The 12206-nt window shown below is 53.1% G+C and overlaps 1 protein-coding gene and 1 pseudogene across 1 annotated transcript; one reads left to right on the top strand and one right to left on the bottom strand.

Annotated features, from left to right (window-relative positions):
- The first annotated feature begins 2615 nt into the window (after positions 1-2615).
- LOC136363086 (malignant fibrous histiocytoma-amplified sequence 1 homolog) lies at positions 2616-6532 on the top strand (annotated as a pseudogene).
- A 427-nt stretch (positions 6533-6959) lies between these two features.
- On the bottom strand, positions 6960-10784 carry IRF7 (interferon regulatory factor 7). Its single transcript, XM_066320983.1, has 11 exons — positions 10578-10784; positions 10329-10491; positions 9935-10097; positions 9771-9853; positions 9568-9613; positions 9359-9460; positions 9111-9284; positions 8857-8982; positions 8343-8723; positions 8064-8182; positions 6960-7335 (listed from the first exon to the last, which is right to left on the bottom strand). The coding sequence occupies exons 1-11, from the start codon at positions 10595-10597 to the stop codon at positions 7189-7191; spliced, it is 1524 nt and encodes a 507-aa protein (XP_066177080.1). The 5' UTR covers positions 10598-10784; the 3' UTR covers positions 6960-7188.
- Between the last annotated feature and the right edge of the window lie 1422 nt (positions 10785-12206).

Below are 12206 nucleotides of genomic sequence, written 5' to 3'. Positions count from 1 at the left end.
GATTGTCCCTCCTCCTCTGCAGAAGAACTGGTCTTCCTATGAAGAATCAAAGGAGTCCAGCACATACTCTGACTCCATCTCCATTGCTTTAGCAAAACTCCTTGCCTGTGGGTACTGCAGAGCAACAGGTCTTTTAAGTGACCATCTGAAATACAGGCCCTTAAATGATATTCAGCACCCTTGGACCTGATTTGAATCATTCCTCATCAAATCCTGCCAGGGAGGAGATGTTTCACAGAGAAACTGAAGAGAAAACCAGTAGGTTACAACTCAGTAACTGGCTTTCCCTTCACGGGAACTGGTTTAGAGAGTTTATTTTTTTAAACAAAACAAGTCTATATACCACTAGTGTATGGACTGGCACTTCCATACTTCTTGATGGATGCTTCACTCCCATCACTCACTGTACTAGAGGAGTGTTTATGGATGAATCCCTGAGCATTTTGGAGTTAATCTTCCTTGGTTCTGTGTGCTTCCTCTGTGGAAGTGCAGCCTGGATGGATGATAAGGAAGTGATCTGAAAACTTTGGAGTCTGCAGATTTTTAGAAAAGACACAGTACTGACTGCAGAACAGTTAGCAGAGAAGGTATCATTTTCAAGCTAAACTTGGGGCTAGAATACATACACGGAACATGGGTGTGGGATTGTAAATACAGACACTACTGAGAGACTTCTCGACAAACTAAAATTCAGGAACTTTAATGGCACTGTTGGCACAAGAATGAGAGAATGTGATCTAGTTGTACATACACTTATGGAAATTAGACACCTCTGAATATCTCAGAGGAGCAATTCTTCCATAACCTGTCTGTATACAGGGTGAAAAAGGTAGGTAGTGTGGAAAAAAAGGCTTGACCAAATAATAGATGCAACTACATTGTTTACCAGGAAGACAGTGTCAGTCTGTTTCATTCCTTGGGCTGTTTCACTGCTTTAAATTCTTGTTTCATGTTACCCTTGAACTAGCAATAAAGATAAGAGCCTGTTGCAGGGTGTATTAGGAGTGCCTGCCCTGTAAGGCCTGTTAAATTTGTTACCTCTGCACCTGCCATTGCCTGAGGAGTGCAGAGACCGAAAACTACACCTTCTGCATGTGCTTTCTGCTGAAGTTACATGAACAAGAATACTGGTTCTTTCATTCTGTCTGCCATTTAAACTTAATTATCAAATTTTAAGCTGTCTTCTGCGAGAGGCAATGAGAAATATACCTAAAAATGCCTCTTCTGGCATGTTCTAGAAAACATTTTTTCTAGTATACTGTGTATACTACTTGCTTACTTTTTTTTCCCCTTTCTGGTTTACCCTCTCAGATCAGATGCTGCTACCTGTTTAAGGAAAAAAATCTTACTTACTCAATACAATGCTGTTGTTTGGTGACAGTATAACCTCTTTTTAGTGGCCTTTCATTCCTATGCAAGACTAGTGATGCCAAAAGCTTGTTCAGCACAGGCAGGGGAACTACACCAGGAATTTGACTCAGGACATAATCTGCCACCTGTTTGTCTCATAGGTGAACTCCAGTACTGCTTTGGGACATAACCCTGGCCCTGCCATCTGGCCAGAGGGGCTCGGGTTCTTGAGAGCTGCTCTGAGGTTGGATGGAGAAGGAGAGGGTGGGGCTCCCTGCCAGAGGTCGGAGAGGCGGGAGCGACACAAGAGGAGGAAACGAAAGGGGAGGTGAGCACCTGGAGGATCCAGCTGGTGCGTGCTGCAGGGTCATGGCCCAGCCGAGAGCCTGGGAGTGGCTGCCCTGGCTCTTCACTGCTCTGGCTCTGTGGTGGTAGGAGTTCTTTGGCTTGTCCCTGAGAGAGAGACGGGGCATTTGGAGCATGTCGCACATTTCTATGGTGATGCTGAGAAATGATGAGTCAGTCCTGAACAGGGTCCATTGCATAAGGGGATGCCGTGCTTGGCATCATGGGAGGAAGTGAAACAAGGGAGAGAAAAGCAAATGTAACCATGTTTTGCTCTGGTATCGTGATTCTTGTCCTGCTGACGCTCGTCTCGCCTGCAAATCTCTCTTCTCTAAACACCCTCTGTTCGGGGGTGTTCTCAGGCATCACTGAGGCCCTGCGTGTGTGCCCTGTCCTTTGGGGAACCCCACCGTGCCTGTGTTATTTCCCCAGTCTCCCAGGGCTGGGAACATCCCTGCAGGGAATCACAGCATCGTCTGGAGGGGGAGGATGTGAAAGAGGATGTGTCTGAACTCACTGGCCCTGGCCTCAGTGCATCCACGTGGCTGTGGTCAAGAGCTGCAAGTGGGCTGGCCGAGTTATTTGGGGAGCAGCTGTCCTGACATCAGCTTTGCTCCTGCAGCCCACTGCTGGGGTTAGAAAACTCCCAGTTTTGGGGTAGATGCATCTGTGGCTGGAACTCCTGCAGCTCTCAAAGCGTGAGAGCAAATCTGTTGATGCGACACTTGGGCTGCAGGTCAACATCTGGTGGGAACTGTTCCTGCATCTTCAGTCCTGGCCAAGATCCTCAGCTTCAGTTCCTCTCTTGAGAGGACACAGGAGCTGTTCAAGCAGCAATTGTAGTTGCACTGTTCAACCAGCTCCTCTGCTTTTCCTTGCTGGCCAAAATTATCCCAAAGTCATGCAGAAAAAAAAAAAAAAAGGTCTGCAATTCCAAAGGGTCAAAATGTCTTTTAGCCACCTTCCCTGTCCCATGTGTCCAGGTCAGGAGCTGGAGGACAGATTGCATGAAGTGAATCTCTCCACCCAGAGGCTGCATGTTCTCTGTCCCATAGTCCTGAGCAATTCCATGCTGCAGAGTCTTGACCTTGACAGGAACAAGCTCAGGAGCGTCACCAGCATTTCTAAGCTTTGCAACGTCATGAAGCTGATACCGTGCAAGAATGAGTTTGTGGACTTTCCCAATTAAATCTAGGTCCTAGTCTGTTTGGAGAGGCTTGAGCTGAATCAGAATCAAATGTGGATCATCCCAGAGGGGGTTTTCTCCCATCTCCTCAGGCTTAAACACCTGCAGCTGAACAACAACCATCTCTGTGCCCTCCCCAGGGACTTGCCAGCTTGTCAACACAGCCTCCAGTACTTCAGCAACCTGTTCCACCTGTGCAGCCTGTCCTGCAGCTGGCACACTTACAGGAGTTCCATGTGCAGATTAATGTCCTTTGCCAGCTCCCCAAGGAGCTATTCCAAGGACAATCTCTGAACTTGTTTAAGGCCAGTGGGAATCCCCTCTGGGAGCCACCCAATGAAGTGTGTGCTGATGGCATTCAGCAGATCCAGAATTGCTTCAACCAACTCCAGCATGGTTTGGGGCAGGAGGACAAGAGAGTCAAGGCCATGTTGCTGAGAGCCTCACTGGCAGGAAAGTCCACCATCTGCAGATGCCTGAAGCAAAGGCAGTCCAAACTGGTGCCCAAGGAAGAGCAAACAGTTGGGGTAGAGATCAGTGAGTTCCAGATCAAGGACTTGACATTCCTCTTCTGGGACTTTGCTGGCCAGATGGAATACTACATGACTCACCACGTGTTCATCACCCCACCAGCACTCCTCATCATCAGTCTTCACATGTGAGCACTGAGCTGGTTTGGATTCCAGGTAGAGTGGGGAAACTACAAAGGAGCTGAGGAAACTCTGCGCTGCACAAATTCACACCATTTTCCATTGAACCTTGAGGACTGGTCTTATCACCACTGGCATAGCCAGCTCTCCCCATTTTTGCAGATCAACCTTTTAGTCCACCAGCTCTGTCATCACCTTGCCAAAGGCCTCTGTTTGGTGGGGTTGAATAACCGTCAACTCCTTGTGACAAGTGAACCCCATCTAAACAGACTTGATTTCTGCAAGAAGCAAATCCCTGTGATCCCTCCTGTATCCTGTGGTGTTCCCTGAACATGGAGGGAGCATCAGGCTTCGGTTTGGTGCTACAGAGAGAAGCTCTCATCCATAGCAGGGTTTGACTCTGCTACACTTCATAGCTTAAGGATGGGAAACTGAAGGATGAGCTTGGATACAGCCCATGTCAGCTTCTGAGATCTGGGCTCTTGTCCAGTGAGCTCCTGAGACAGCACAGAATGTGTGGTCAGGCCTGTACTGGTGGAAGTAGGCTGGAGATCCAGAGGCTGAGATATGAATTTGGGATTTTCTTTTTCTCCCTCCCCAGGTACCAAACTAACCACAAAACTTTCAAGGAACTCGTTGGTTTCTGGATCAACAACCTGTCCATGTGAGTCCCAAAGTCGGTGGTGCTTCCTGTGGGAACCCATGTGTATGGCTGCTAGGAGCAGGAGGGAGCAGAGAAGACACATGACATCATGGCCAGGATCACAGTCATGCTGGCAGAGAGAAAAAACAGTCTTGCACACTTCATCGACAGCCTGGAGGGCAGTGAGGGGTTTTTTGTGGACCAGTGAGAGAGGCTGAAAGAGATGGAGAGCTGCCCATTAACTGTAGGGCTGAGATCATCCTGGGTTCTGGCTGGCTGAGGTCACCCTGCTGTCTCTGGCAGCCCAGTGTGCTACTGGCTAAGGTGACCTGGTACTAATGCATCAGGCCACTACTGCAGCCCCTTGCCAGGCTGGGGTGGACATGGCTGTGACCTGCAGGGGCCTTGCCCCTGGTAGGTGATGGACATCTCTTCCTGTGGCTTCTACCAAGTGCCTGAGGAGGAGTGTGAGGGGTCATTTACCATTTACCAGGTGATTTTCAGGAACTGCCGCAGAACAGAGGAGTGAAAGAAGTGCCCTCTGAAGCTGAGCCAGTGGTGTGTCTCACCCTGGGTGACTTCATGGGCAATAGGTCTTTGCTTTGCCTCACAGGCTAGAAAATTCCTCTGGATGTGTTTTTGTCAGGTATATGCTTCATCTTTTTCAGACCTTAAACTCAGTTGGTGCCAACTGCATGGATCGCCGTGACATCAGAAAAAGCTCAAGGCCACTATTTTGAAGCATGTGAAGAATGAGGAGCTCTTCCCTGAGGTTGTCCGAGTGCTGCCGCCCCTCTGCAGGCAGTGGGAGCTGCCATGGGGGATACTGCACCGAGCGAGGAGATGGCAGACCGTGGTGAGGGCTCTGTCACCCCCGCCACACCTGAGAGGAGCTTCTGTCCTGTGCCTGGGACAGGCTCTCTCACTGCTTTCCTGAACTGGGGATGGGCTCCCCAGTGCTTCCTGCACCTTCTGGCCCTGTTTGTGTGCCAGTGGGGCCACTGCTGAAGACCTTGTGTTAATGCTGAGCAGGCCATGTTGTCTGGTTTCTTGCTTTCCAGTGGTGTTTTTCTTTCTCCCCTTTTCCCTGTATAAGCAATTAAAAACATCTTGCAGGAAGGAGCTCCACAGCTTTAATGGAACCCTGTGGTTTTCAAATCTACATCCTGCTATCTTTATTTAATGGTCCTTCCCTAGACCATTTTTCCATGTGTCCCGTGACTTAGCAGGACTAGCAGGCAGCTCCAGCCCCTTGCTTATATACCTAAAGCAGGTATGAACACCACCAGTTCCCAGTGACATCTCTGGCTAGTGTAGGTTTAGAGAATGTCCTGGGTTGTAGTTTAGGATGTATTCTATCACCATCTTCTGTTAATGGCCCATGGATGCCTTGCTGCAGGACTCATGGATAACTCCCTCCGGGAGCGCTCTCTCTTTAACGGGCCATCAGGAACCCGTGTGACTCATCATCCCATTGTGAGATGCTCCGCCCAGGGGGAGGAGCCAAGCATTCTCACCTGGATCTAATCTGGGATTTGGGACAGTAGAAGCAGCCCTCACCCACTGGATTCCCAGAGGACTGGAGCTACCAGACCTTGCTATGATATCACGGCTTCAGGCAGACCACCTCACCTGGGCTGCTTCCATCACTCTGATCAGGTTGTATTCTGACTCTGTCAGTGGTCTTTTTTGTATTATTGCATTTATTTTATCTTTTTTCCCTTCTCATTAAATTATATTTCTGACTTGGGGCCTCTCACTTGGTTTGTTTTCAAACCACAACAGAGAACGAGAAGCAAATGCTTTTCTTTTGTGGAGATAACCAGATTGTGTTGCCTGTCTGTCTTCATTGCTGAATGACAGTCTGAGGTTTAACTGGCAATCTGAGGTTTTCTGGCTGGAAACAAACCTGCTTCCTCAAACAATAATAACCCCCCCTCCCCAGTATTAGCCTCATTTTTCAGAAAGTTCCTAGCAGGCTGTTGCCACTGCTGAGGCAAGTAAGGGCTGTGGGGGCTTCCAGGGTGGCAGCTGGACAGCTGAGGAGAGGCATGACATTTTTGGTCACAGTCGCCAAGCATCAATCTGATCCCAGCTACTTCCCCAGGGATAGCACAGGTGACGTGGGATGCTGCTGGTGTTTGTTGGCTCTCTGAAGCATCTGCCTGGGAATGCTGTGTCTGATAGATGCATGCTGAGCTCCTGCATCTTCCTCTAGGCATGATGGACCTCCAGTACCTTCTCAGCAAACTCTCCCAGGGCGAGCACCCGGTCAACCTGGGCAGAGAACTCCTCTAGGACATTGGGAGGGCACACCCAATCTTCAGGCAGCCATCTGGTTTCCACGCTCCTCCCTGAGGTACCACCCCCTCTGCACCTCTGAGCTGGCGGTCTGCTGTTTCGTGTTGTAGTTACTGCCTTATTTTTCCCAGAACATCTCCAGTGAGTAACTCTGGGCCAGTACTCAACAAAGAATTACTTTTGTTTAGCCCAAGCCAAGCTGTCCTCAACACATTCTGCTTGCAAGTTGTTTGTAGCCTTAATGCATGGAAATAAATGCCTTGATAAATGCATCCCTTCACACTAGGAAGTCATCTCATCTACTCTAATTTAAGGGGAAGAAGGCACTGATAAAGCTGACACCAGCCTGCCCCTGCCAGCAGGGATGTTGCTGATACAAGGCTGGACACAGACTCCCATGGTTTTGGGGGTAGAAGAGGGTGGTGAAGATTTCAGACTGATAGCAGAGGCGAATATGCAGGCAACAGCAGCAAGAGAGAACGATGTTTCTTTACATATATATTTTAACTTGGAAAAATTAAGAAAATAAATCTGTAAATTACCCACTCCACTAAAAGATACACTAGAAGCTGACAGAGGCAAAAAGCAATGTATAAGCTCCAGGATTGGTCAGTGAAGCTGTCCTTGGGTTTTGGGGTGCTGGTTTGCAGAGCCTGGGATGCCCAGCGGTCCTGCTGCCTGTGCCAGGGCCACGGGGAGCAGGGCAGGTGGGGTCAGCCCAGCTGCATGTTGTACTGCTCGATGAGCTCCATGAGGTCGAAGGAGTTGGAGAGCTGCAGGCTGATGGTGTGGCTGTCCAGGGAGGAGGCTCCCTCCTGCAGCACCTGCTCGTAGCAGTACTGGCAGAACCTGGGCACCAGCTGCAGCGGCAAAACATCGGGGTTAGGGACAGCTGCCTGATACGGCTGCAACAGCCTGCATGGCCCTGTCCTCCTGGAGTGCAGGGAGGAGATGTCTGGGGCACCCTTCGTCTCCCCCAATCCCTGAGGGTCCCTGTCCTTGGGTAGCTGCCTTCCACACCATCCCACCCATGGAACCTGTTGAGTGTCCTCTGGCCCACCCTCACCCCATGTTTTCCCTGTCTCCAAGGGTTCCCTTCTGATCATGCAGCCCCACATTCCTCCAAGGGTACCCCTTCCCTGTCAGTCAATTCCCCCACCTCTCTCAGCCCCCAAGGTACCCCCTCCTTGGGTGTCCAGATGTCCGTCTGCCCCAGATCCTGAGGGCTCCCAAATTCCCATCTCCACTGCTGAGGGCAATGGAGGGCCTTCTACACTGGGCACTCCTACACTGGGCCTCCCTTCTTTGGCACCTAAGCACTCACCTCCTCTGGCTTTTGAGGCTCCCCCTGCCCAGTCCCGGAGGAAAATCCATCAACTATGAGTCCCCATCCCTGGCCACTCAGAATCCTATCTGCCTCAGTCACCAAGGGTCCCTCTTCAGGCACCCAAACCCTCCATCTTCCACCCAACTCAATCTCAAGGATATCCCACCTTCAGGCACCCAGAATCCCAGCTCCCCTGGCCTCCATGAATCACTCCCCTTCCCTGGGCAGCAGTGGGATAGTGGTGGGTTTTGGCTACTGCACCTTGACCAGGATGAGCTTGGACTCCTTAGGCTTGTCCTTGGAGAAGGCCTGCCCAAAGCAGAGGTAGATGGTGAAGTCAGGGGATCGCCGCCTTTGGCCGTTGCGGAAGTCCCTCAGCTCTGTGAGGCAAAACAGGGCTCAGTTTTGGAGTGAGCCTGGAAGAACAGAGGGGCTGGGAGGGTTTGGATGCTTGTAGCATCCTGAGGCCGGCTCCCATGAGCCCCAAACCAGGCTGGGCAGGAGACAACACACGGGGAACTACATGACACCCTTACCCACCTGTGCAAAACTCATTGTAGTCAAAGATGAGCGTTTCCTGGTCCCGGCAGAGCAGGTTGGGTGGGGGCTCCTCAACCCCCTCAAGCTGCTGGGACAAGGCCCAGAAGACCCTGCACTTCTCCCAGCGAGTGGCAAAGACCTTGTGGGCGCGTTGCTCCAGCTGCAGCCCCGCGACGCCCAGCAGCTCCTCAGTCATGCGCCGCTGTTTGCTGTCGGCCACGCTGGCTGGGCTGGGGAACTGCACCACGTGCCAGGGGCACGGGGCCTCCGGCAGACTGGGGGCCTGGTAGGTCAGCAGGCAGCGGCTGCTGACAACCACCTCCCGGTGGAACTCCCTGCCCCGGTAGTAGATGGTGACATCCAGGATGGAGAAGGTGCCATCTGCACCAGGAAAAGATCAGCAGCCGCATCCTCCAAACCAAAACGTTCCCCCTCCCCAAAGCACGCCCCAAGCAGATTTGCTGTTAATAATCGCAATAATAATTTATAGCTATTACTAATGAATAACCCTCACCTGCGTTATCCAGCAGCAGCCGTGGCTGTGGCACAGGGTTGGTAGCGGGCATGAACAATGCCTGCTCTGCCGCGTACTCCATGGAGACCGTGCCCTCCATCAGGTGGCACGGCGTTGGCATGGCCCCTGCAGCGGGACACGAGCGGCATTGGCACCACCATTCCAGACACGGCGGGTTAGGAGCTGCTATGGCACCACCCTGGCCTCTTCCCACCCCATCATGGCATTCCCAGATCCTGCCCCAAGGCACCCACCTGTGTCCTCAGGTGGCATGAGGCCCGTTGGTTGGTAGGTGTCCAAGGCTGGCTGCTCCACCGTGGTCACCCACTCTGGGAATGTTGTGGGAGCGAAGCAGCCGTTTTGGCTGGTGTCCGCATAAGGCTGGAGCAGGGTGTCCTGGTGGGAAGTGTCCCCTGCAGGAAAACCACCTGTGGGAAGGTGCTGGCGTCACTCACACTGCGAAGTCGCCAACTCTGCACCCTGTGAGCAGAGCTGGTCTCACCTGCAGGCATGCAGGTTGGGGCCAGTGGGCCAAGGTCGGGAGAGATGTCACACTGCTTCAGCAGGTCCTCCAGAATTGAGAGCTGTGTGGAGTCGGTGTTGCCTAAGGGGGAGCACAGTGGGTAAGATGTTTCACAGCCACAAAATTGGCCCCAGCTGAGCCAAGTGGGTGTCCTTCCCCTCAAAAAAGATTGTGGGACTCGTGCTTACCTGGCATAGCAATTTCTGAGGCCATGTCTCGGGGGTGGAGCTCCAGCTGGAAAAGGAAGGAGAATGGGATTTTATTGCCGTGATTGCCAGGCACCCAGCCTCCCCGAGCCCACATTTTGGCCAGGTGCTGGGCTGCAGCTTGGGAGCAGTGCTTATGGAGTGGCAACAGGCAACCCCCTGGCCTGCTGTGTCCACCCAGCTACCTGCAGCTGCTGTTGTGCTGCCTGCTGGTCCACCACAGGGTTTGAGATGCTGGAATCTCCCTCCTTGCTGTGGTGGAGGTTGGCTGAAAGGAGAGCACCAAGAATGGGAGATCCTGAGATTGCCCACCCCACTCAACACAGCCCCTCCATGGGGCAAGGCTCACCTGAGACAACGGAGAAGACCTTGTGGGGGTCATCACCACGCTTGGAATTGTCCTCTTCCAGGTTGAACATGTGGGTGCTTCTCAGGGCACAGCGGAAGTTGGTCTTCCACTTGGCCGGGTCCTCGGAGCCTTCCTCATACCTCCCACTGACCTTTGCCCAGGCCTGGGGGTGCAGGGAGGTGAGCGTGGGGTCCCTGGCTCCATGAGCATGGAGGTCTCCAGGGATGACTGGTCTTTCCCCACCTTCCCAGCTCCCATCCTGAAGACCTCAGCTTGCTGCTGGTCACCATCCTATCCCACACACCCTGAAGACCCTGAGGCCACTGCTGGCGACCCCCACCCCACCCAGCCTGAGGATCTCCACCTCGCTGCTGGTGACACCCACTCCACCCACCTTGAAGACCTCCACGTCACTGCTGCTGATGTCCTTCCTGGCGTTGTGCTTCCAGGGGACGCTGAAGACAGTGTGAGCAGAGTCGATCCAGTGCAGCCCCGGGTACCTCCCGCTGTTGATGGCGTTCAGCAGCCACTGTCCGAACCGCATCTTCTGGGCTTCCCTGCGGGCGCGGGACCGTCACCGGGGCACCCGGGGCCACCCGCAGACGGCGCCCCGGGGCGGTGCGGGTTTGCTGGGCGCCCTTACCCCTCCTCCGGCGCTGCCATGGTGCCGGCCCCGCAGAGCCCCTGTGCCGCGCCGTGTCGCGCTGCGCGGTGCCTTGGACGCGGGAGGCGGTCTCCTGCTGCCCGATCCTTTATCCGCCCCTCTCGTTTTCCTGGAAATCACGTGTCCCTTCCGAAAGTGAAAGTGTCGCCGCTCCCGCGGCGGGGCGGTGCCGCCGCTCCCGGGAGTGCCCGGGGGATGCTCCGGCCGCGGGGATGCCGCTGCGCAGCCCCGCGCACCGCCTCCCCGGACTATCAATAATGAAAGTAAATTGTAAATTAAATAATATAATTATAAAACCGGACCTAAAGCTGAGCGTGGAGCGCAGGGGGCGGCCAGCACACGCTCCAGCGGGGGTTTCCCGGGGCTGGAAACCCCCGGGCCACGTCCAGATGTTTATTTTAATCCTTCTCCCGGCTGCCTTGGCTTGCCCGCTTAGGCCGTGCTGCCAAAAGTGACAAACCAATAAAGGCCAAAGTGCGGCGGGCAGCGCTCGGTACCGGAGCAGAGGCGAACCAGGCCATGCTCCGGACAGCAGGAGGGTCAAGGGCAGCGACAGCGGTCCCCGGCTCTTCCCTGAGCCCTTTGAGCTCTGCGGGGAGCAGAATAAACAACCTAAACTCCTTGAGAGGTTTTTCGAGTTCCTTACCCAAAGACCAGGAAGGAGTGATGGGGTCAGCCTTTTCCCGAATGTGGTTTCCCATTTGAGGAAATGTCTTTGCAGAACTCTCTACTGCCTACTAGGCACTCTACATGGTTTTTCAGAAGGCTGCCTTTTGTTTCGCAGGGAATTTCCCACTTCCTTCCTAAAAATTCCCCTGTTCCTCTGCAGGAAATTTCCCAGTCACTTTGCAGGCTATTTCCTCATTTCCTGGGAAATGTCTTTGTTGTTTTCTAGAGTGCTCCATTCCAGTCCACGATTTTCCCCTCTGCTTAGGGGATCTCCATTGCTTTCCTGGGAAATTTCCCCATGACTGTTACTCCCTGGAGAGAGAAAAGCTCATGTCTTTACACTTAACTGCGTGAAGGTGTGGGTGTTGACGCCTTTCAAACGGGTCGCAGTGTCCCCTCTGCCTTTGGGCAGCGGCTTTGTCCCGGAGCAGGGACAGCTCGGCTCCGGACACAGACACAGCTCTGCACAGCCCGGCTCCCGGAGCGCTGGGGTACAACAGCAGGGCCAGGGGAATGTGGGGTGGGCAGTTCGGGAAGGCTGCACCCTCCTGGTCCCTCGGCCAGTGCGGAAAGGAACGGGGAAACGCGGGGCCGGGAGTTCAGGATAAAAGGACGGTGCCTCCTCTGGAGCCCTGAGAGAGAAAACACGCAGGTGTGCTCTGGTGGACTCCCTCGCTTTATTGGAATAAAGTTGTGGGACTCCTCTGTCTCCTCTTTGGACACAAACCTTTTGGTGTTTGTGGTCTTTCCTAACACCTGGAAGCAAGAAATTATTTCCCAAGAAATATCATTCATCCTCTCCAGGCAATTCCCATTTTGCTATCCACCAGTTCTTCCTTTGCATTCTGGGAAATTTCCCCTCTCGGAAATAACACTTTCTTTAAAAATGCCACTTCTGCTTTTCAGGAATTTCCCATGTATTTGAGGCAATTTCCTCCT

The sequence above is a fragment of the Sylvia atricapilla genome, chromosome 6 (genome assembly GCF_009819655.1).
Source record: "Sylvia atricapilla isolate bSylAtr1 chromosome 6, bSylAtr1.pri, whole genome shotgun sequence".
Taxonomy (NCBI): Eukaryota; Metazoa; Chordata; class Aves; order Passeriformes; family Sylviidae; genus Sylvia; species Sylvia atricapilla.
Note: the sequence above shows the minus strand (reverse complement) of the source record. Positions and strands in the feature narration are given on the sequence as shown.